This window comes from Hylaeus volcanicus, chromosome 7 (genome assembly GCF_026283585.1).
Source record: "Hylaeus volcanicus isolate JK05 chromosome 7, UHH_iyHylVolc1.0_haploid, whole genome shotgun sequence".
In the NCBI taxonomy this organism is placed as follows: domain Eukaryota; kingdom Metazoa; phylum Arthropoda; class Insecta; order Hymenoptera; family Colletidae; genus Hylaeus; species Hylaeus volcanicus.
The window spans coordinates 8,514,798-8,538,964 of record NC_071982.1 but is presented as its reverse complement, the minus strand read 5'-3'; the positions used below and the strand labels follow the sequence as shown (position 1 = coordinate 8,538,964).

At 43.5% G+C, this 24,167-nt stretch overlaps 2 protein-coding genes and 4 long non-coding RNA genes across 12 annotated transcripts; 2 read left to right on the top strand and 4 right to left on the bottom strand.

Annotated features, from left to right (window-relative positions):
* The first annotated feature begins 31 nt into the window (after positions 1-31).
* On the top strand, positions 32-7,968 carry LOC128879535 (osmotic avoidance abnormal protein 3-like). Its single transcript, XM_054128782.1, is given in 8 exon segments — positions 32-235; positions 237-287; positions 3,033-3,104; positions 4,720-5,492; positions 5,561-6,244; positions 6,464-6,963; positions 7,058-7,506; positions 7,831-7,968. Coding segments are annotated over 7 exon segments (2,664 nt in total). The 3' UTR covers positions 7,438-7,506; positions 7,831-7,968.
* On the bottom strand, positions 422-5,273 carry LOC128879537 (uncharacterized). 3 transcript variants are annotated; one of them, XR_008457651.1, is made up of 4 exons: positions 5,131-5,273; positions 4,915-5,045; positions 4,709-4,840; positions 422-1,950 (listed from the first exon to the last, which is right to left on the bottom strand). It is a non-coding gene; the product is annotated as an uncharacterized LOC128879537 (long non-coding RNA). The 3 variants fall into 3 exon arrangements; XR_008457652.1 differs by having other exon boundaries at positions 4,915-5,058; positions 5,131-5,271; XR_008457650.1 differs by having other exon boundaries at positions 4,915-5,067; positions 5,131-5,262.
* LOC128879536 (uncharacterized) lies at positions 5,382-13,948 on the bottom strand. Of its 3 annotated transcripts, XR_008457647.1 has the most exons (6): positions 13,807-13,948; positions 13,005-13,528; positions 10,239-10,391; positions 7,964-10,143; positions 7,784-7,840; positions 7,470-7,556 (listed from the first exon to the last, which is right to left on the bottom strand). It is a non-coding gene; the product is annotated as an uncharacterized LOC128879536 (long non-coding RNA). The 3 variants fall into 3 exon arrangements; XR_008457649.1 differs by lacking the exons at positions 7,470-7,556; positions 7,784-7,840 and adding an exon at positions 5,382-5,397; XR_008457648.1 differs by lacking the exon at positions 7,784-7,840 and having other exon boundaries at positions 7,440-7,556.
* Positions 13,949-14,272: 324 nt separating this feature from the next.
* LOC128879525 (ATP-binding cassette sub-family D member 1) lies at positions 14,273-18,365 on the top strand. Of its 3 annotated transcripts, none has more exons than XM_054128752.1 (9): positions 14,273-14,414; positions 15,105-15,850; positions 15,960-16,198; positions 16,296-16,673; positions 16,753-16,847; positions 16,915-17,098; positions 17,178-17,275; positions 17,346-18,011; positions 18,124-18,365. In XM_054128752.1, exons 2-9 carry the CDS (start codon positions 15,303-15,305, stop codon positions 18,169-18,171), a joined length of 2,256 nt encoding a protein of 751 aa, XP_053984727.1. In that variant the 5' UTR covers positions 14,273-14,414; positions 15,105-15,302; the 3' UTR covers positions 18,172-18,365. The 3 variants fall into 3 exon arrangements, with proteins under 3 accessions (XP_053984727.1, XP_053984730.1, XP_053984729.1); XM_054128755.1 differs by having other exon boundaries at positions 14,283-14,414; positions 15,215-15,850; XM_054128754.1 differs by having other exon boundaries at positions 14,377-14,524.
* Positions 18,366-19,652: 1,287 nt separating this feature from the next.
* Positions 19,653-21,019, bottom strand: LOC128879539 (uncharacterized). The gene is made up of 4 exons (XR_008457654.1): positions 20,727-21,019; positions 20,530-20,639; positions 20,344-20,456; positions 19,653-19,829 (listed from the first exon to the last, which is right to left on the bottom strand). It is a non-coding gene; the product is annotated as an uncharacterized LOC128879539 (long non-coding RNA).
* Positions 21,020-22,158: 1,139 nt separating this feature from the next.
* LOC128879538 (uncharacterized) lies at positions 22,159-24,141 on the bottom strand. Its single transcript, XR_008457653.1, has 4 exons — positions 24,033-24,141; positions 22,534-23,960; positions 22,322-22,465; positions 22,159-22,253 (listed from the first exon to the last, which is right to left on the bottom strand). It is a non-coding gene; the product is annotated as an uncharacterized LOC128879538 (long non-coding RNA).
* Positions 24,142-24,167: the final 26 nt, after the last annotated feature.

Here is a 24,167-nt window from a genome sequence, read left to right as displayed (position 1 = left end):
CCAAAGGACCAAAACCTATTAGTAGATTTTTATGAATATAATTGTAATGCTAATGATTCCTAATCCTAATGATTCGTATTTATCATTGTGGTTGAAATTCGAGTCACAATCAACAATGTGTAAAATGCTTTACCCTAATCTGGCACAAGCACATGGCTTCAATTCGAAGCCACCAATCGAACGACGGAGCCAGTGCGCGCGCATTCTTATGATTTTTCGAACGAGCGCAAGTCGACCACGAAGGTGTTGGAGTAATTCACAACATTGGAACTTGCGTGCCAGTTCAGGTGTGCTCGTCATTCGGTGCACTACACGTATCGAATTATTCCCCCGAGAATACCTACATGAAAGCCTACGCACTCGTGATTTTAGCAACAATTCATATGCCGAGAAAGAAATTACGTGCCTCGTCGAAGTAAGTAGAGAAAAACAGCGTCGATTGCGTTCGTATTTGATTTACCATTTTTTCAATGCAATCTTTTTGTTTCAATCACCGTGGTTCGATGACACGCTTTGTTTGCGACCTTTCAAGGTTGCCACAGTTACTGTCCTATATTTTACCAAACGCAATTAAATTTTTAATTTCGACACGTACCAGAAAGTAACTTTGTACAGTTTTGTCGGTGAAATAAGTCTTCAAACTGCCAGGCATTAAAACTTGAAATAGTAATTAACGTTTACTGTAATTACTGATTTGAATTTACTGATTTTTGTAATTGTTAAGTACGCGTTTAACCGACGACTATAGGCGACAACTATAGCCAACGTAAGCGTCCCTTCCACTAGGTCAAACTTCAGTCTTGACTCGGTTAGGGGGTCGCCTTCTTATCTACCCTCCGTGATCAGAATTCGTACACATGTAAAGTATCAACGTAACGCAAAGTATGCAAACACTTACGCCTGGAAACTTCATTGTTCATGTACCGAGACGTATCGAGTGCAAATTGTCGCTTTAAACTATCGCATAATGTAACCGTGACTCTATCAACTTTTTAAAACTTTCCCGAATCGAATTACAGTAGTTTCCTTAAAATATTCACGAGGCTACCTCGACTGTATTACATTTTACCCGAGGCACGCGAATGATGTGTAAATGACATTATCAGCAAATTGACGTTTCAAAGAAGACCATTACGCCGAACGGTGAATTAAATTGACACTATAAATAGAATATATGACTCTTGAATTCAGTTCGCGCGTCGAGTGCAAGGGGTTACGATATATCACGATCAATCTGCAGATATTATCGCACGTTGAAAATACTAGAGCGACTGCTTTTGTCACGTGGCTTAATTCTTGCTACAATGTGTTTCGTCAAGTGCCGCTGATCCCGAGACAAATTAATCTTTTCAGGCACGTTGTAGTACGTAGATTCAACGGACGTACCGTACACGTGGACGTTGCACACGTGTAAAAAGACCAAATGTATACAAACAACGAAATAACTCGTAACATATTGCGACGTACTCTCGGCTCTTGCGATTTTCTTTTATTACTTTCGTGTTTGCGTTCGTCTCGGGTGACTGGTAGCGTTCGCATTTTATGAAGCACCCTGTACAGTCCCGTCTTGTCGAGTCGCACTTGGCAAACCCGATCCCGGCACAGAAGTGTGTATACGTGATCGCGTACGTCACAATTCGGGGTGATTCAACGCGTAACTGGGTTCAAGGGCAACCCACACGTTTCGCCGATTCACCGACGGAATCCTCGACGAGAAAAACGAGCGTACTTCCCGAAAAGCACTCGCCGACGAAAATCGTGTAAATTAATCGTCGGAGGCGATGAAAAAAAAAATCGATTTACTGAATTCGTGATGAGGACTGTCGAAACGTCTGGCGGCGGTCATCGATTTATCGACACGATCCTTGTAGAGATAGCCCTGGATTCGACGTAATTCCTTCTCCAGCCTTGTTCTTTTTTTAGTTTTGCTTCGGGATATTTCGTAATCGTCTGAAACATCAAATCAACGTCGGTTATGTTGTACATTTTATTTATGTAATTTGGAAACGCGATGCTCGGATAGAATATATTGCGAAAATTTGCCGAATTTAGCTTTTAGGTTGTCCGGTAAGTTCTTGGACACTTGGTACCAATAAATCGTTTTGTAATAACGTTATAATCAAACAATAATTATTCTTCAAAATAAATGCCATCGCTTCGATTTGGATCGAATGTCATAAAGAGTTTTAATGCGAAAAATTCAAGCATCAAGAGTCTGGGAACTTATGGGACGACCATAGTACTTAACATTTTACTGACCGGTAGCTCATTAATCGTCTCTTTTCCATGGCAAGCAATGCTTTCTTATTTATTACTGATGCTCTCATTATTATCGTGAATTATGAAATATTATATAAATATAATTTATAAAATGATTCTAACGGATAAAGTAAGCAATATTATTAAATTTAAATACATATATGTCCAAACGCTACCGGTTGGTAAAGTGTTAAGGTACACCCCCGTTCGTAAATACGTGGACACTTACCACCTTCGATAATTAATTAATATATACCGTAAATTATTACCATACAACTTTTGTTGCCAAATTCTATATTGGATGCGTATTTAACAACATTTAATAATATTAAATATTTTGGGCGCCATATTCAATTTCATAGTGTAAAGAAAAATAAGAAGAAAAGTAAGAAAAATTCAGAAAGAATGTTCATATATCAAAAACTTTTATGGCGAAATATTTCAAAATAAACAAGATAATATTACTTCGGATAAAAATGAAGAAATTAATAGCATTGAAGTATGGTAAGAGAAATTTTAACATTATCTAGTTATCATTACTAATATGATTTAAAGAAAAAACTATTAATAAAATATACTCGCTAATGCAACAAACATTTGAAATATAAATTATATAATTGATATTAGATTCACAACTGTCGTTAGATATTTATTTCTATTAAGTGCCCACATACTTCTGAGCGAGGGTGTATCTGGTAAATGTATTAATAGAAATGTCCTAATAATTATTAGAGAAGTGAACACAGAGCGGAACAATTGTCTTTTATCTTCAGATGAGCGAGTCGGTGAGAGTGGCCGTGAGATGCCGGCCGATGAACACTCGGGAGTTGCAGCAGGGATGCAGGGTACGTGAAGAGGATAAAGGAACGCGCACCTTCTGCTCGACCTGCACCCGTGCACCCGTATCAGCGTGCTACGCACTTTCGTTCCTTTCTCGTTTTGTTTATCTAACCGCCTGTGTGGAAAACTACTCATATCGAACGCGGCTGTAGCCTAGCGACCCCATCAAAACACGCGACCAACGGCATGCAACGTTTCTGCAATTTTCCTGCTGCATGATTTTCCAAAGGCTTGAATCACTGCTTTTTAAGCGAGTCATCGAGGTTAGCTCGGACGTAGTCTGTATGTAGGATCCGTAGCGATTGATTTCGATCGATGTCTACGTCTACATTGCGAAAACTTCCATGAACCTTTTAGAAGGGTAGCTAGAAACGCCATTAAATCCGGTAATAAAAAAATGTTCCGATGCGTGACACTTGTGGGCCCCTCGCGAGTACCCGGAAGTGTCGCAACGGTCAACGAATATGTACCGAGAACAAAATTGCTTCGATTACGTAGTTAGTCATACGACCGAGTCGCACACACCTAAAGTGGCATGCACTGTGTCACCCACGTGCATCGTCGTCGTGAACATAGAAAAAGGTGACACAACTGTGCCTTCTATTGATTTGACATATATATTTAGTTTTCCATCGATAAGCACGTGGACGGACGTACATACGTAAAGAAACGTACGGTGGCTCGATAGGGTTATCTATGCACCAGCGAGCGCACCCCGATCGCCGATTCCCTAGCTAGCGTGCGAACGTTCCTCGTAGCTCGCTGAATATATTATGGGATGGTAAATTTAACAACGGCTCAGGGCGCGATACACTGTGATAGACGGTCAACGGAAATGTTGACGGACGTTCGGTAAAAGCGTGCATTCATCGGAGTTACAAGTTGCCTAACGAGGCCGGCGAGGGCACTGCACGTTAAAGAATTCTTGCGTATCGCTATCTAGATGTTACTAAGTACCCTTTAAACACTGTTTACATCCAGAAGCTTCCAAAAGCCTAATTCGCGATTTCCGAGTTGGATACACAAAGATAGCGTGCCGGGGTTCCCATTGAATTTATCTTTCCAGCGAAGCGAAATCGATATCGACGCGAACTATCGCTGAACCAATGCTGTCGCGAGCAACGGTCACGTTCCGCTAATCCGTGCAATATCGGTACAATGTTGCACAATTTTCTCGACTTGGGTAATAATCGATCGACACGTTTTCGCAAATAAGTTATGGTCAGTCTCCAGTACATTTTTATCATACACCTATGAATTATTGTACGCGATACCTTGATTTAACACGACTTTTATGTTTCCACGAGTTTTATGCGCATTGGCAGCGATAATAAAACTTTACACGGTACATTTAAACGACGTTTATAAATATCGCGTTTCAGTACCGGAATTCAAATTATAGTTGCGAATAATCATTATCTATACCACAGTAAACATAAATTACTCTGCCGGAAGGCGAACATAAACAACTCGTTCGATAATAAAAAGACCAAGTTCAATGTCGTTCGAAGGATACGTTGATATACACGAGTCAATATACTCGGTTCGAAACTCTGCACGGGCATGTGAGCACCCTGGGAGTTTAAGCATCTCCGAAAAGCATGTTTACTTTCTTCGCAGAACGTGGTGACGATCGACACCCAGACAAAATGCTGCACCCTGGAGTGTCCAGCGAGCGGGGCAGGGAACGGCAAGGTGTACCAGTTCGACGCAGCCTTCGGTCCAGAAGCCAGCACCGAGTCTGTGTACGAGAACGTGGGATCTGTTATCGTGGAGGCGCTTCTAGATGGCTACAATGGTACAGTGTTCGCTTACGGACAGACAGGTTGCGGGAAGTCGCACACGATGCGAGGATTCATCGAGCGCACCTTGGACCACATCTTCGAGGCCACCTCGACCGCTAGCTCGGAGATGAGGTACCTGGCGTTGCTCAGCTATCTGGAGATCTACAACGAACGACTGCAAGACCTGTTGCAAGACGGGACGAGCGATCTTTTGACTTTGAAAGAGGACACGAATCGCGGTACTTACGTGGCCGGTGGCTTGAGGGAGGTCACCGTCAAGGATGCAGCCGAGTGCACCCGTTTGGTCGAACAGGGTGACAGGAGGAGAGCCGCAGCGGCTACCAAGATGAACGCTGCTAGTTCCAGGAGTCACGCCGTGCTGACGTTGTCCCTGGAGACGCTGGCCATCAACGACGACAGCAAAACCGAGAACACGGTGAAGAGAGGCAGGCTTCACCTGGTGGACCTGGCTGGGTCGGAGAGGCAAGCGAGGACAGGAGCCACCGGGGATCGTCTGAAAGAAGCAGCTAGTATTAATTTGAGCCTCTCCGCGCTGGGAAACGTCATCAGTGCTTTGGCGGCTGGTCATGGACGACACGTCCCGTACAGGTATGAAGATGAGCCGCAACCTATCCTATCTGAATACTACTAAGAATCTCTTGAATATATTCTTTCAGAGACAGCAAGCTGACGAGACTCTTGAGGGACAGCCTCGGTGGCAACGCGAGGACGCTGATGATCGCTTGCGTGAGCCCCAGCGACGTCGACGCCGAGGAGACTCTCAGTACCCTGAGGTACGCAGCCAGAGCTAGATGCATAAAGAACAAGCCGGTGGTCAACGAGGATCCAAAGGACGCTCTGTTGAGGCAGTATCAATTGGAGCTGCAACGTCTTCGCAAGATGCTGGAATCCGGCGATCAGTCCATCGTGAAACAGATGTTGGGCAAGGAGGAGGACGAGGAGGAGCGCACCGGGGAATTGGAGGAGGTCGAAAGGCTGAAGAAGGAATGCGAAAATTCCCATTTATCCGCCCAGAGGCTGCGAGAGGAACTGGAGTCTCTCAAGTCCCGCTACGAGGCTGGTGGAAACAGCAACGTGGACTTGAAACCCGTTTTCCAACAGCCTATGGACGAACAGGACAAGGAACGGGAGGAGAGGCGAAGGAAGAAGCGAGAGGCTGCCATGCAAGAAGTGTTGAAGAGGCTGGAGAAACTGACTATTGGAGGGGAAGAGCAGGCGAACACGGAGATGAAGAGACGCCGTGAGAAGAGGAGGAAGAAACTGACTGCTCTTGCTTCGGCCTTGGAGGCTAGCGCCCAGGAGGGCAACGGAGGTGTCTTCCAAGTCTACGGGCAGCTTAGGTTAGTTACGAAAGTTGTCCACTTTAGGGTTAGGTCTGACAAGGGAAGGCTCAGAAGTGATACTCACCGATTGCAATGAAATTTGGTAGACTGATAGATCTATATCTAGAATAAGTGTATCACTTCTGAGCCTTCCCTTGTGAGTTTATGTCTGGTTAGCTTATAATCTTAGCTTATAATAAGTATCGTAACGGTTCCAATGAGTGTACTCTCGAGCAGGTCCACGGAAGACGCTCTGAAGCGTATGGCGAAGCGTGTGAAGCAACTGGAAGCGGAGGCTGCTGATCTTCAAGCTTCTTGGGACGCGGAGCGCCGCGACCTTCTGCGCAGAGAGCTGCTAACGTCGCAAATTTGCGACGCGATGATCCCTCATCTTCGACCGGGTTGCCCGTTCCGCGACGTGGTTGCCGTGCGAACTGCGGCAACCTGGTCCGACGAGCTGAGCCGGTGGCGGTTACCCGACGTGTCGCCGCACATACCTCTTCCTCCACCGTCGTTGGTGCCCAAGGACAATATACAGTACTCCATAGTGCCTTCCACGCCTGACCTTAACAATAATAGCAATAACAAAGACAACCAGGACGAGGTCAGCAACGACGCTGACAACGAAGAGAGCAGCGAGCAGGAGGAGACCAAGAAGATGGACATCGCTGACACGTATTTTAGACGGAGCAGGATCGACAAGCTCCTGGCGCACGTTAGACAAGCGAAAACTTTCGGTTAGTACGCGATTAAATTAGAAAGATGGTTAGAAAGAATCGTCTCTTCGACGGCGATTTACTGAACCACTGATGCACCATCGGTATGTTGCAGAGCCCAGCAATCGGATCAGCAGGTCCGGTGGTTCCGAGGATACCATTCCGATTGGGGGCAATTATCTTCAGTTGAACGCTCTGAATCTGCAGAGCAGCGCACCGGTAATCGGCGAGGTGGACAGCTACAAGCCTACGCAACGTCTGCCAACGGGGCGCTATGGTCGACCTGGTTGGATGTTGGAGGAGAAAAAGAAGAATCATCCGCGGATACTGGAGGCTTTGCCCTCGTACCCGCATGGCATGAACGGAATTAAGCTCGCGAACAGGACTCTGTCGGAGAGGATATCCGATAATAAGTTGTCGACGAGGCTGATTCACGATGATGTCGCTGACGGTCGTCCCAGGTTAGTTGGACATGCACGTTCCCCTACGTATTGATGTTAAGGATACGACAACTTTGGAACTTTGGACCGATGGATCAGGAAGATATCGGTGGACGTTTGCGAGGTACCTTCCATACTTTGAGTGTCACGCCATGTAAACGATATCGGGATGTCCTGTAAGAACGGAAAGAATACGTTAGGATGGTTTGGGAATTTTATAACACTCTATAAAAGAATAAATAGTATTACTACTGGGGGAAATTAAAGTCGATTGAGAACACTTGGAACGTAATAACATAATGACACACGCTGTGTCACATGTAACGATAATTTGCTTTTTGTGATATCGTTTTACAGAACTGGCTTGGTACACAATATGCTAATTAAGTTTATCCGTTTACCTTATAAGAGGATCATAAGAAATTGATCCCAGTCATACTTCTTCTAGGAAGCAGCGTCTGAAATACACGCAGGGCGTTCCAGGAGACCATGAGGTACACGTAAAAATAAACAAAACATACGCGATACTCTTCGTCCTCGAGCTGGAATCATCGCGATGATTTACTTTTGACGAAACTAACCTGGTCACCGTTGCATAAAGCCGCTGCTACGCTTCTGGGTCTTTGGCAATTCGACATACTTCTAAGGAAACGTTGCCCGATAAAAATTTCCAAATCGGCCGAAACAGGCGCGATGCAATCGCCTCTGTAAAAAGGAGAAACCGTGGACAGAAAAGTCACGCGATGTGTTAAAAGAAATTGGTAGTTGGGCCAACGGCCACCTGGCGAAACGTTTTCGGCGCTCGTTGGATTTACGAGGTGTATAGAAAGGTGATAACCGTTTTCACTCGACGCCAAGCGTCGTTAATGTGCCAGAGAAAGGACCAAAGCCGTGAAAACGTGTTCACGGCTCTCCGTGTGTGCGGTTGTACATAGTCCTTGAGCTTGTTAGATCTCGTTCAATTATGGCTGCGCCACCTTTCCGTGTTGCTACGTTGATTGCAGGATTAACCCTTTGCACTCGAGAGATGACTCTCAGTCGCCATTAGGTTTCAAGCAGCAAATCTACAATTGTTTCTTTAGATTTAATTATCTACAAATGTTTCTTTAGGCTTAATTTCTTTGGAGCTCGAAGTGTCGATAAAATGGTTGTCGACAAGGTAAAGGTTGCCTGATTAAGCTTAGAATTCATGGCAATAGAATGCTAAGAAACATCTCGAGTTGCTGGTAGATACCAGAAAAAAAGACCTCGAGTGCAAACGGTTAAGGGACAGAGGGCGGATAGCAACGGCGAAAAGCTGGTGAAATTCGCTGACAGGATTGCGTAATTTATTTAGACGAAATTGTGTTTTAAACCGAACTTCCTTTCATGTGAAAGCCATTAAGGCGAGACGAATAATAGTGGTCTTTCATTGTCCTATTGTTTCATACCGCAGCATACTGATATCTCGTGACATATTGTTCTGCAACATGTGAATCACTATTATGAACCAAAACTGATAGTTAACTAGTCGACGATAAAAGTCTTGTAAAAACCTTGTCCAGGAACACTCGTTATTCGATTCCTTAAATAATAATACATAATTATGCTTTTAAAAATGAAATGTTGTTATCTGTTTAAGAAAAAGATTAACGTTCCATTGTTAGGTTCCCTTTTCCTAACTAAACTTCCTAATCTCGAAAGAAGGGATTATGTGCACACCCTACGGTGAACTGCAACAAATATTTTCGTTAAATCTAGCAACCTTGAATATCGGCATTAAAGCCGGAGTTTTTGTAACGAAATCCGGAAAGGTGTCAGCTCTGTATTTATCTACGACTGTGTACATAAGATGAAATAAACAGAGTAAATGAATCACGATATCTTCCGTTGTTCGTGTCGCATTATTTTCCTCCTTGCTCGCGAACATTCTTACTACGTGCGATTAAAATAGATAATAAACATATATCGCAATTTTTTTCGTTGAATAATTGAAAAGGAAGCCAGCCATGATGAATCACGTTTTGTAAGTCCTTGTTCATAGTGAACGAGTAACTTCGTGAAACTGTACATATATAGTACATACATAAGTGATACTATATTCTCGTGTTATCGTACAAAATCTTGGAAATTTTTTTCCTGTGCGTTGGGAAATACTTTTGACCAGGAGCGTATGTATATATTTGCATACACCTATGTCAGAACCGAGACGACCGAAGATCAAGCATCTCCACTCGAGCTTCGGTGAAATTATACAGCCATCGGCTACACGGGTTCGTTGAGCAGCTGAGTAGCTCTCTCCTAAAATAACGCGCTTACTTTCCACCGATTCCTTCGGAAAGATGGAGCCCGTGAACCACAGCGGTACTGCGTAAGCGATGCGCGGTCATTCCGTCCGATAATTGGACTGCGCGATTACGTTCCCGGTGAATTTTCATTCCTAATGGTCGCTGCTGACTCACCGGACGATTTTCTAATCGTAAGACTTTCAGCGGGCCCAGATGCCGTGTTTATCACTGGAGAACCGCAGGAAAAACAGTTTGGCGCGAGAGAGATTTACGCACACAGGTGGAAAAAGATTAGTCGTTTTATAGTCTTTTCTGAGATTACTGCGATGGAACGGCACTTCCTGGTCGACGAATTCTTGGTAACGACCTGCGCATATTCTCGTACAGTGGACCTACTCTCGATGATGAATATTCTTGCGAAAGCGAGAAAAGATGTAACGCTAAAGCAAGAAATCAATCGTTATATAACCAATCCTTCCTAATAAGATTCGAACCTGAAATATGAAATAAAATGAATGATGAAATAAAAAGTAGAGATAATGTTCCAAACATTGTCGCTTAAAATTGTCGACGAAAGCGATCAACTCACAGAAAGTGTAATTACTCGGTTTAAGAGGCTCGTTGTAACACCCACAGGTGATGCCACTATGGCGTCAATGGCCGCTCTAGTCTCTACTCGTCCAGTCACTTTCTTTCACGCGGGAAAACCAGTTCGGGGAAGCCGTCCCGAAGATACGCGTATCTAAAAACAAATGAAGACAATCTGAAGTAATGCGTGCAAGAAATAGAACTTCCCGTTCGAGAAACCGATCTCGAGACCTCTGTCGCAGTGAAAATATCGTAAACGTTTTGTCGAGGCGTTCGTAGAGGCGTGGGTCTCCTCGTTAAACGAGCGCAAACATTCGAAGAGAACGAAAGCGAATGATGAAAGAAACCAGCCTGGCGATGGGTTACTTTTACTTTCTCTGTTTTGCACGAAACGCGAAACAGCATCGCCTGCCGGTAGAGGTCGAACGGAGTCCGCTTTCCCCGTCGTTCCGCTTTGATCTCGTCGCGACCGGTCTCGAAACCCTTTGTGATTCATACGTGTACGCCGAAGACACTTTCGACACGTCGGTAAAGTTTCGGTCGCTCGTGTCCGATCCTGTCGACCGGTTCACGGTTTTAATTCTAATAAATTCGTTAACCCGAAGCGATCACTTTCGCGATCGGAAGACGCACGGACCGTTTTGCTCACTCTTTCCGATACAGTCCGTCGCAAAAGTCTATGCATGCGTCAGGGGTGAGGCGATGTTCGAAAAGAACGCATCTAAGTGGATCCGATCGAACTAGGGTTGCCGTTACAAAACGTTTCGCTGAACCTCGTCCTTTCACCTTGCTTTCTCCTACCTGCGTGTTCTTCTACCATGCAACGAACAAAATTGTTAAATTTAACGATACGATACGAGTTAACGATGCGTTCGAAAACTAACGTTTAGTTCTGTTTCGAATTTGGAACGCCTTTCCAAGTTTGGACGTCTTTAATGGCGCCGGCACGCCTTTTTTTTGCAATCGAACTGTCGGCCAACCGTTGCAAAAGACGGGATTAAAGAACATAAGACCTCTTCGCAGCCGGAGCAATTCCGAAACATATTCCTAACGCGAACTTTTCCTGCAACGAGGAAATACTGGGTAATTCATACTTTTTTTCGCGTATATTGCGAAATGCACAATTAAAACTTGGAACGTTTCCTTCCACCACATCCGTTCCGCGCAACGTTATCGTACCCAGGAACTATAACGAGCCCATAACGCTAGATACTTTCATTCCAAGAATGGAATTTATTATTTTAATGGCGACATTAACGCTACGTCAATTTATAATTGTTTTACAAATGTCAACCGATAATTTGTTTGTCTATACTGTAATTTATCGATCCCTAGCATTAACGAATTTATACATATAATTAACCGCTAATCGTGGAATGTAATGTTATCGACGACCATGACCTTTTCCAGACTTCCGCAGTTAAAAAAGAATCATGAAACATTTTATAACTTTTTTAGTTGCAGCAACTCGTTTAAATATCAAGAAAAATGTAAAGCATTGTATAAACTCGTCGGAACGCGGCTAAAAGTATTCGTGGTACTCTAAAAACAAAACAAGAACGTACCTTAAGAAAAGAATATTTTTGAATCCGATTAAATTTTCTTAACCGACTCTATAATCTATTTAGATGCAGACGTAATTTCAATATTTACAACGTTGACATTTAGTGTGGAGATATTTTTATGGTAATAGAAGTCGCGCTGACCTTCGCAAATTTTCTTATAAGATTATCAGGCCTTAGTTGCGCCGAGATAAGAAATTTATTTACAATTAATTAAAACGCAAAATTATTCGCAGCTTATCGGAACAAAAATGATCGTTGAAAATATTTTCGGGAATTCCGGTTAATAAACGCGGGGTCAAGGGAACACGCGAAAACCGTGTTTCTATTAATGCAGATCGCCAGAAACAAAACGAAGAAACACGAGTCTCGTATCTTTGGATTGCGTCACGCTAGATGTATTTTCAAGTTGAACTTGCAGATAACGAGTTAACACGGAGTTTCGACCGCGCTGTGGATTTCCATCGCTCTGGCCTTTTAATTCTAATCGCTGTCTGCTTCGGAGAAACATGAAATTACAGACGACGATGCTTTCGAGATACTAAAGAGGAAGACGGGCTGCCACGTAACGTGAATCAGAGCAGAGCACTGACCTTGGTGCTGTACACTGAAACATTTCACGAGATAGCTGCTGCGTAAAACCACAACCTAAGAATTCTCGTTCAATAATTAGTGGACCACCTTGTATATTACGAATTTTTGTTCGTTCAAATCACCCTGGCCATTATAAATTCAATATACACTTCCACGCGCAGAGTGTCGCGCGAAATGTTTTTTTTTTCTTTGCGCTCGCTTCACTGTTTACACCGTTACGAATCTGACCTACCCAAAAATAGCCATCGAGTTTACATACACGCAACGTACGGGTGTATATATCTTTCTACGTCAACATTACCAAGCCCGAGACAGTCCATTTAGAGAAGGAATTTTCAATTCTTGAAAGATGAACTTGGAGACGAATACAATTCACGGAACGCTCGGGTCACCGTGCACGCGAGTTGGTAACCATCTGTGTAGACAAAGGTAAGCAAAATACCAGTGTAGATAAACACTTCAAGTGACGAACAAAAGATAAAGAACTCGCGCGTTACTCATCGAACAGATAAATTATTGCGCCACGCTACGCTCCATTGTCCACGCTCGTGTCGTGAAAATGTATCAATAAATGGAGCTGCAGAAAATGTTTATACTCACTGTACACGTACCATGGTCGTGAGGGCCATGTAAATGGTCATAAAACGAATCTGTAGCAAAGGGCAATTGCTTCTTTGTGAGCTCCCCTTACGAGAGCATCACCGGCAACGACGATTACAAACTGTAGCGATTCCTCGTCGTATTTCCTATGGGTTCCCGAGACTACGCGTCGAGCGATAACGGTCTTTCTTGAAACAGCCAGTACGAAACGAGCAAGCCGTGCGCAACATCGGTGCCTGAAATAAGAGTCAACCAGTTAACTGTAGTCTACAGTCTGTAGATGCCACGAGTCGTGTTTACGAACGGCCGAGAACCTCGAGAATCGCCAGCCGCACTGACATTTCGCCCTTAACCAAACGGAATCGTAGAGGGGAGAGGGCACCCTATTTACGTGATGTCTAATAACTCGTTCAATCCGCATACGTGTGCAATCTTATCTTCGCAGCGAGGAAAGAAAGGTTACGGATACAGTTACGTAGCGGAACTTTGATCCAGAAATGCACCATGTGTTCGAGTTTCGCGTGAACTGGCAATTCTAAAACAGATAGGAATTATCAGTCGAACCGAAATTGTAGCGCGAAGTCTGAATCTAACTACAGAGGAACGCGTTAAGCACACTCCTTCGGTGTTAATAAAATATAAATATTGAATGACAGAATGATTTCAATATTATACAGACTTTCTGTGTTTTGATTAATTCATGAAACCGGTAGAGGCGAGGTGGTACGAGATACGTGACTTAAAAGATATTACAATTAAGGAAATGATTTATTTTATTCAAATATTGAATCATCCGATCGAGTTCCCACTTACCACGTGCAGTTCGAGTCTCGCAGTCTACTCACTGACCCCACGTGTCAACGATTCCATGATCGTTCGTCGTGATCTCGGTTTCGTGTCGTTAGACGCACGAACCAATTAAATCTGATTACATTTCGCGCGACTATTTCGTGCGGCAAAAAAAACGCTCGTTGGACCATCGCGAGAGGGAACAATGGAGTCCCTGTCGACGATTATAGCGAATCGGACGCGCGTGTTCGTCTAAAAACACCGGACTCAGGATCACAAAACGAGTGATGTACGATCATCGACAGAGCACTCAGTTCCAAGTCCAGCGATATACAACCAGTCACGGCTGCTTGTTGCCGGCGGAGAGGGTTCAAAAGAGAACGGAGCGTCAAACCAGCAGAGAGACGTAACGAGCCAGTCGCCAGCTGGTGGCCGGTCTACGTGGATCGTGTAGTCCCACCGAGCGTGGCAGTGCTTTTTTTCCTTTTTTTTTTTTAACGCGCGTACGTCGGACACGCAGAGGCAAATCGCGATAAGCGGGATTCTATGGAAGAGAAGCGACATGACGACTTAGTTTCCGTTGGGTCCCTTCCGAACGAAGAAGGCTTCCTGCGTCTCGAATATTATATACAGTACAATATACATATATATATATATATATACATACATATACATATATATATATAGATACACATAGTCATCACCGGATTAAGATTTTGTAGATCTCCAAGCTACAGATAACGTGAGTATATAGCAGCAAAACCTTGATCTGACAGCGTTCTACCGGTCCCGTGTCGATACATCTCTCAGGTTGTACGATTGTTCAGTTCTTCTCCATGTCATTCCAAAATTCCATCGTTTCTCGAAAACCGTGACGTGTTGAAAAAACGAAATTCGATTTAACGATAGAAATTCTGTAAAAGATCATCTTATCGAAGGTTAAAATTTTTCTCTCATCTCGAACACGTTACTCGGTGGCATTCTTTGTTACGCTTCGCGGTAGCATCTACTCGTTGAGAAGTGTCGATCGGTAATTTTCAATATAAAAAAGTATTCCGCTTGAAAATACGTAATTTGTTGTTCTAAGAAATACATTCAGTCAGCTAAATTGAGGTTTTGCCCTATATGTATAACAAGTTCTCGACTATATATATATATATATATATATATATATATATATATATATATATGTATATGTATATGTATATGTATATGTATATGTTACATTATGTACTGTATACTGTACGGTGTTTATTTTTGTGGCAACGTGTTCGCTATAAATCTACACGCACGATACACGAATCATCCCATTTCTCGAATAGATAAGTGCACGTAATTTGATTCAGACTTTGGTTGCAACTTGACTAATCGAACGAGATAATTTATCTCACCAAATGAAATAAGTTTCGATTTATTTATGGTGGCCCTCCAGTTGACGGAGGCCCCCCTCTGAAGCCTATGCCTTGACCGGACCCTGTATACAATATACACACACCGATGAGAGTGTGGCCCCAAGCAGGATGTCGTCGGTGTTTTCCAAGTTAATCGACAAGACGTCCGCCAAATACGGCATCAGGCAGGAACTGCTCACGCGTGGCGTGATTGGTACGGTGACGACGCTGTATCTTCTGAAGATCGGTTACCCGTTGGTGGCATCGGGCATCGCGCGGTACCAGCAGAAAATTAGAGAACAAGATGAGGGCTCGCCGAAGGTTGCCAAACGGTCCAAGAACGACGTTAACGGGAAAACCGTCGTCAAGACGGGGAAGACCGTCGGCTTGGACCGGAATTTTGTCAAACAACTGATCGCGCTGTTGAAGATCATGATCCCTGGATGGAGAACGCGCGAAGCCGGATTACTGACTTGTGCCACTCTCACGCTTCTGACGAGGACTTTTCTTTCGGTTTACGTGGCCACATTGGAGGGCCAAATCGTGAAGAGGATCGTGCTGAAAGATGTACGTGGCTTCCTGAAGATGATGGCGAGATGGTTCGCCATCGCTTTTCCCGCAACTTTTGTCAACTCGGCAATCAGATACCTGGAAGGGAGACTGGCTCTTAGCTTTAGGTATATCTTCACGAGTTTCAAAATACAAAATTATTATCATTTTACTTATTCTAGTAATTATACAAGCTTGCTTACGATTATTTATTATTGTATTTTTCTGTTTCTTAAGGGGACGCCTGGTGGAGCATGCCTATAAAATGTATCTGAGTCAACAAACTTACTATAGAGTAGCAGCGTTAGACAATAGACTCGGAGGTGCTGAGCAAAGACTGACAGATGATTTGTCTGAACTAGCTAGTTCTGTGGCGCATCTCTATTCAAGTTTAACTAAGCCATTGTTAGACTGTGCATTAGTGGGCATTGCACTTATTTCATTTTCATCTAAAATGGGAGCAAGGAGGATACAAGGTAAGATATTTTTCAAGAATGTATAATGTCAATGTGTCTGTTAATAAAAGAATTGTTCAACTGTCACATTGGTATTTGAATACCATTTTTGTTGCAGGACCATTATTAGCATCCACGGTAATTGCTATCACTGGACAAATCCTGCGTCTTGCTTCACCCAAGTTTGGTCAACTGGTAGCAGAAGAAGCATCTCGACGTGGAAGGTTGAGAGAAGCTCATGCTCGTATCAGTGCTCATGCAGAAGAAATTGCATTTTATGGTGGACACTGTACAGAGCATCGGTATTTGAGTACCGCATACAAGTCACTAGTGTCACATTTGAGAAAAGTGTTGGCAGTGAAATTGTGGTACGTGATGCTGGAGCAATTGCTTATGAAGTATGTGTGGTCTGGCACTGGACTTCTGGTTATTGCCATGCCTTTACTTTACACTACTGTCACTTCTGGGACTGGAACCTTTGCGGATGATGGCGACGGTGTGTATAGATGTTACATAAATTTATACACAATTGGAAGTGAATGAAGTGTTAGTAGAACTATTTATTTATAATATAGGTGGAGTTAGCGAAAGGACTAGATACCTAACAACTTCCAAGAACCTTCTAAGTTCTGGAGCAGATGCCGTAGAAAGACTTATGTCATCTTACAAAGTGAGAAAATTTGTTAAAATCGTGTTGTGGTTTCAATTGCATTAACTTATGTAATAATTTGTTATAGGAACTAGTAGCATTAGCAGGGTATGCAGGACGAGTCAGCGAGATGTTAGACGTATTTAAAGATGCTGCGCTATGTAAATATAGGAGAAACATCGTTAATAATCCATTGCGAATAGCAAACGGTACTGGAAATAATGCTTTAGAGAAAATAATCGACATGAAGGACGGCGCACCAGTGATAAAAGGTAAACTTTCCCCGTGATATGTGACATTATATGTATATAGTTCGTGAGATACTAATAAAGAAACAAACACTTTCGCCAGGTATTGTGGAAGAAAGTACCGATGGCAGTATAAGTTTAATCAATGTGCCAATAGTTACGCCAAACTGTGAAGTTATTGTGGCTAGGTTAACTATTCATGTAAGTATAAATTAAGAAATGAATGACTTTGTATTGCATTGGTATGACATTTATATCGGTATTTTTGTAGATAAAACCTGGTGACCATATATTAATCACTGGTCCAAACGGTTGTGGAAAAAGTTCACTGTTTCGGATCATCTCTGGTTTGTGGCCAGTATACGGTGGTACTTTGATAAGACCAGCCGAAAATTACCGTGGAAGACCAGCACTGTTTTATATTCCACAGAAACCGTACATGACGGTCGGTTGTTTGCGAGACCAAATTCTGTACCCTTCGGAATCGCATACGGAAAAGTGCTCGGACGAGGAACTCCTAAAACTACTGGAAGAAGTCGATCTACGAGGATTGGCGGAAAGAGAATCCGAAGGACTCGATGCTTTCGGTGATTGGGATTCTACTCTTTCGGGTGGCGAGAAACAGAGGCTAGCAATGACACGATTGCTCTATCATGCACCGCAATATGCGTTGTTAGATGAATGCACCAGCGCTGTGAGCCTCGAAGCCGAAGGGGTCATATACGAAACTGCTAAAAGAAAAGGCATAACATTGTTGACTATCACTCATCGAGTGGCTTCTCTTGCGAAATACCACAAACTATTGTTGCGGTTCGATGGCGCAGGCGGTTGGGCTTTCGGCCCATTAGACGCAGAAAGTGCAACGCTGGTAATAAATCACGCTCTTGAACAATCCGAGCAACACGAAGGGAAAGGAGGCCACTGTCAGATGTTGCATGTACGTTCAAAAACTGTTTTCGACTTACTACTCGATGTCTTTGAAATACATGTACTTATCTGTATAATCTAACTGGCAAAATAGTATCTGATATATTTCTCTGTTCTTGCAGGAATTTCGCGACATTCACCCAGAAGACTCGAAAGTTGGAATCAGTTGAAAAGGGTTCAACGAGATACTTCAAACCGTTTTTAGTGAATTTATGTAGAAATCTGCGAAATTGTAAATATATCTTCGAGAATATATTTTGTACAGAGGTTTACAGCAATTTCCGATTAGATACTTTATTTTTGTATCGAGGAAAAGTTGCTATTTAATTACATGAAATATAAATAAAAGTTGTTTGGATACCAGTGCCTTAGGATTTGTTTATAATGATTAAACGCGTTTAAACTGAAACGTTAGCTATCCTGTCCAGATTTGATTGCAGTATGTTAATTGCGTTTAATCTATTCTTACATTTGCATACAATTAATCGTTCTCGGATTGTAGAATCATAAATGTCTATAGGAGTGAGACAATTATTTGATATGCAACGTGTATATATGAATAAATTAGTTTTGAAAATATGCTTGACTTTTTTTTTCCTTAGAAGCAGCCCGCCATGTTTATTCAAAAGAAATGAGGAGCATAAGTAAAGGAAATATATCTATCGTTGCATTATTAATCATGCATTGATTTCTAAAGTATAATTAATGCACGTGTTTTACGAATTAAATACGAAATTGCGACGCGTGTTTCCTCATTGAACCCTGAACCTGAATATCAAAGCTACTCGAAACCACGATTAAGGCATCGAAAGGCATTGAATTGTTTTCGATTCAATTATTTTCCCAAAGATCATTATTCATAGATCATACTGTATCGCCCCGTGTCTGCTACTATCAAGACGACTTACTCGAAAGATTACTTCTGCAAACACTTTGGGAAAGGGGCATACAGTAACACGCAAATGTTTCTGCACGATTTCCTTTCTAGCTTCAATTTGGAGGGGGCAAACTAAGCTGAATTCTGAATAACGTAAAAAATCAAGCATAATGAGAGTGAAAACAGAAGCGAGGTCTAGAAACATTCGTTTAATTCTCGAGAAACAGCTTTCTCTCTACGGTAGAGCTAGAAGAGTAATGGATCAAGAAACTCTTGCAGGTTATTATATTCGAAGCGATACGTTTTTGCGAAAAATCTCTAAAATAAATAAAACACAGCGAAATACGGCCAATCTATGAACTGTTATCTAACGAGTATCCATTTCGATCAAAAAAATTCTTCTCTTATCTACAGATTATCGCTGACAGAGCTATCGATAACTCAACCTTTAAACTTTTTTTTCGACGAGCACGTTGAAAATTACTAAAAAAATCGCATAAGATACGAAAAAAGATACGAAAGTTGGGAAACGATACAAAGAAGGAGCGCGAGGTTGGGACAGACCAGAGCTCGATTAAAAGTCGGATCGTGGATTAAACTTCCTTTGGCGGCGGTGCAGCTGCGGCCAGTGGCACCGCCGTGGCGCACACATTAATTTGTGCCGGACAAAAATTTAATTACGTGTGTTTCTTTGTTTTGAAGGGCCAGCAAGGGCGGCGGGGGCGATGCCAGGGGAGGGAAGACCCACAATTTCCGATGAGCTTACCTCTGGGAAACCCTCCAAACGCCAAACGTCGATACGCCCGGGAGCAGCCATCTTGGGGGGTTGTATACCTCTCTGCAACGTTCGAGTTAATGCTTTAAAGCAATTCCAGAATACTGGCGCAATTAGACGTGTCTTCCCTCTCCTCGATGTCCCCATGGTTCACGTCCTCTTATTACTCGTACATCCTGTTTAACAATTTGAAAAGTAATTTAAAATGGAATTTAATTTAAGAAGTGAAATGATGATCCAACGGTAGATTCTACAGTGGGACGCAGTATCGTTGTAGACTTTGTGGGTAATTAAAATTTTTGTTAGTGTAGACGTAACTAATCTTGGTTGGATTTAATCGAATTACTAATGAAATTAAAAGAGTAACGTAAGGAGGTTTCTTAACACTTTATCAACATTTAGAAACAGTTTTTAATTCAAAAAAGAATTTTCTACAGTAGCATATGCCAATCTAGGCTGACAATAATTCCTCCATACTGTTACTGGATACATTGAAAGCCAAGTCTGTTTCCAAATCTAAGTAGATAACCATCAACACAGTAAATAAATTCGAATAGCTAAATACTGCAATTAAAATGTAAATAGACTCCCGGTAAATAAAGTGTTAAGTATCATTGTTGAACGATTCGGATAGCGTTCTCGCTATTGCCTCTTTAAAAGGTAACGGCTGCCGTGTTATTTCAAACTAACCGTCATTGCGGATGGCAATTTAACCAAACGTCTTCGGAACGTATCGAGTTTCGTTATTTTGAGAAAGGGTTGAAGGAGCGGGCCGACCAAGCTGCATCTGTCCGGATAGCCGGCTAAGAAAATAAGACAAGAATCATCGGGATGATTAGCGGTGGCCATTTGTAACAGTTTCTCGGGGATTAAAACCTTGTCCACTTATCACCCCCGGGCCTTCCCTTGTCCTCGACGAAATACCCGATTGAATTACATACGGCGCGTGCCAGCCAGCCGCCACCGTCACCGCATACGCCAAAGATCTACGGAATAAAGAACGCAATACGTTAGTATCCGATCGCTATCTTGTCATCCGATGGGATTCCCAGCGAAAAAGAGATTATACGTACTTGCAAATCGTCCCGCGACGCGCTCGTAACGCCCTGTCCTCTTCGTAGTCAGCCTCCTAGATCTCTCAGTCTTCTTAATTCTGACAAAAGTATTAATGTTTTACATGGAAATTTGTATACCCGAAAGAGAAATATATATATACAGATCTATTATCTTCTGCGATTCCATTTTTCAAAAAGACCGGCTTCACGACAAACGGCTCAATTGTTCTGGTACTGTGGAAAACCACAGGTTCAGGGGGTTCCCCCTCAGAATTACACGGAGTTTGGAGCGTCGAGCTTGGCCCTCGCTATACGAGGTGGTACGCCGCAAACGTAATTAAGTACCCGTGACGTATTTGGTAACATCTCCATCGTTCGAAGCGGGAGGGGGGGGGGGGGGGTTCTCGTACCGTCGGAGATTATCCGGTACGCAATCACTTTAGCAAAGGGAGACAGGACCGGTGGGAGGAAGTTTTGATCGCGAACAATACGGTCACTGTCATCCCATCGGGATCGTTAATCATTCAACCGGGAGTCGCGACGATGAACACGCTTCTATGCGAACCCTGGAACGCGAGCCCCCGAAGTTTGCAACCTTCACGAAAGCTGTGCGTGCGAATGTTCTCTCCGTGAAACTGTTAAAATAAAACTGTTAATTTAGAAAATTGAACGCGCAGGAAGATTAAAGAATGTTCAACGGAGCGCTCATCCGTGACCACGATATTTGCTTAAAGTATTTAAGGAAGAGGTATTTGCCGCCTAAGTGGTCGCCTAACGTGCACACGTGATCGAAAAGCGGATGTACGACGCGTGTTTGCCTCTCCCGTATCGTCGATGTAACGATGTAATCGCCTCTTTGATTTCAGGTGCGAGCAAACACAGGTGTGGTTGCGAGTAACAGTGGCTTCCAGAGGGTGAACTATGCTGCTTACCATGGACGCTTTGAATGAAAGATTCAGCATGTTGCTATTAAAACGTTCATATTATTTCTCTGTCTCGCTCTCGATTTCTATTGTTACGATGCGAAGCTGCTCCTAAACTAAAGAGTTATTTGAATAGTCAGTTTTATGTTAGACATTGTACAAATAGGATATGTCGATATTTTTATAAATAAAGCTTGAGTTTATATTCTTTTACAAATCCTGTGTGTCATTTTAATGGCCTCCTCGTGGTGTTCAACACCCAGGTGCGACACTATGCTGATTTTTCAGCGTTACTCCCGGGCCATTCGTTTCGCTATGAGGCGATAGGGACATAGAGAGATACACGATCCCTGGTATTCCGTGGGTCCGGCGTTGGACGCGCGGCAGTGGGTGACACACGGTCGACGCCAGTACACCGCCGTGCGGTTGACTTCCTCTTCCTGTGTCCAACATCGGAACTACGTAGTCAGGTGTCCGGCCTGACGGTCCCGATTATATGGATATTCGATAGTCGGATGCGCCCCGACTCGTGAGAGGCGACAGCTTGACCCAGGAATTATGCGTTAAAAAATTCGATTGGACGTCGAATTCGTTCCTCTCGTTCCGGAAGTACGCCTTGTACCTAGGTATCACCAATTACCAGTTGTCAGGCTCGGTATTTGTGTAAATTATTGGGTTAGGTATACGTACCAATTGTTAGACTAATGTTTGTTAGAGGTCCCAATTATGTGGATATTCTATAGTCGGATGCGCTTGACCACTGAATTATGCATTAAAAAATTCGACTGGACGTCAAATTCATTCTCGTTTTCGTTCCGGAAGTACGCCTTGTACCTAGATACCACCAATTACCAGTTATCAGGTCCGGTATTTGTGTAAATTGTTAGGCTAGGTACACGTACCGATTGTTAGAGTAACGTTCGTTGCGAGCCGGTGAATGAGCGAGGGAGAAAGAGAAAAAGAGAGGGTGTAAAGATGAGAAGCAAAAGGGAGAACGAGGTAGAGTCGCATAGAAGAGCCCGCGCCACGCGGAGTGTACACCCTGGGTATTGGCTTACGCTTCCAGCCGATTGGGCCCACGGTATTTACGCAGGACCCCGTAGAAAACCGGACCCGCCCTTTCCCTTGCGACAGTAACGCGCAATTCCACGGAACTGTAACGTTTCCAGCGACCTGGAGGAGTTCCTCTCGCACCACGGCATTCTTCGCCACAGGGCCGAATGTGGGAGGGTGACTGACGGTTGGCGACGGTACCGTGGGATACATCGATCCGTTACTTGGTCTTATGGGAGACTTGGGCATGAATCTTTCGAGTAACTGATTCCTTCCGAGTTGATCTTTTCTTTCGTTTCTTCATCCTGGAGGACTCTGTACTCTGAACTCTGTATTCTAGACTCTGTATTCTAGGCTCTGTATTCTAGGCTCTGTATTCTGGACTCTGTATTCTGGACTCTGTATTCTGGACTCTGAACACATAGCTCACGAGGAAAATAAGGAACGGTAGGTAACATTCTTAGATAAACCTCGAGTGAAAAGAATGAAATGATACTTCTGGCGAATGTTGGCGAGGAAGACGGTCGAGCGTTCTTGCGACAAGAGGAAGATTCCGTAAGGTGACGACAGTCGCAGAGGGTGGCGTTGCAGGTCGGCAAGTGGAATAGGTAGCGTCTGGGTGTTTCGCGGCCGGGCTCACCGTTCACTGGTCAATAATCCACGAAAGGGAAGGCATTACAAGCCAGTGATCTCGAGGGTATCGGGGCCACTCGTCTGCGAGGCAGGACCACCGTGATCGGCGTGGTAATGGTATCTGAAGAAAATAATATCCTACTTCCCCGTCTCCCGCTCTCTTACGAGGATATCGGTGTAGCCGAGACGTGGCTCGAAGGAGGCCCCCGATCACTGATCAGCGATCGCCGAATGAACGATTAGTATCCCGTGTCGTCGGCATCGACGACGGCTCGACCCGTGTATTTCGAAGCGTCTTGCGCGCTCGTGGACATGGGTATCGCCTCGAAACTATTCCTTACGCCTTACCCTCCCCGTCCACGAGTATTTTTTTTTACAGCTCACGCTCTGTCTTCTATTTTACAAACTGTCTTTTATTTCTCATTTGTTTCATTTCTCGGTTATCAATTTTCTCGAACTAACGGACGAAGACGAAGACCTTCGCGAAGAAGGGCCTGCCCGCTGCCTGCCCAATTCTAATTTCTCTAGTCTGTAGTTTTGCCTGAGTAGCACCGGACCACAAAACTGTCTTCTATTTTTCCCGCCAATTTCTTGCATCTTATGTATAATAAGAACGATCCCTTCGTCTCGGTCGGTACGGAATCTGTAAAAAAGGAGGAACGTATCAGAAATATTAAATCGACGTTAGAAATAATTAATTCTGATAATTGTTCACCTTTACCAAGGAAGGAAGGGCACGGGCTCATCCGTAGATGCAAAAGGTTAAAGTTTTGCAAATATTCTCAAGTACTTTGCTCGAGTATTTTGCAGAGGCATGGCCAGAAGGTTGTTAAGCAGGGGTAGGGGTACG

Coding starts and splice junctions, on each gene's coding strand:
- LOC128879525 (XM_054128752.1), top strand. CDS start 15,303: ATGTCGTCGGTGTTTTCCAAGTTAATCGACAAGACGTCCGCCAAATAC. Junction 16,199..16,295: donor GGGAGCAAGGAGGATACAAG/GTAAGATATTTT, acceptor TTTTTGTTGCAG/GACCATTATTAGCATCCACG. Junction 17,276..17,345: donor TGGCTAGGTTAACTATTCAT/GTAAGTATAAAT, acceptor GTATTTTTGTAG/ATAAAACCTGGTGACCATAT.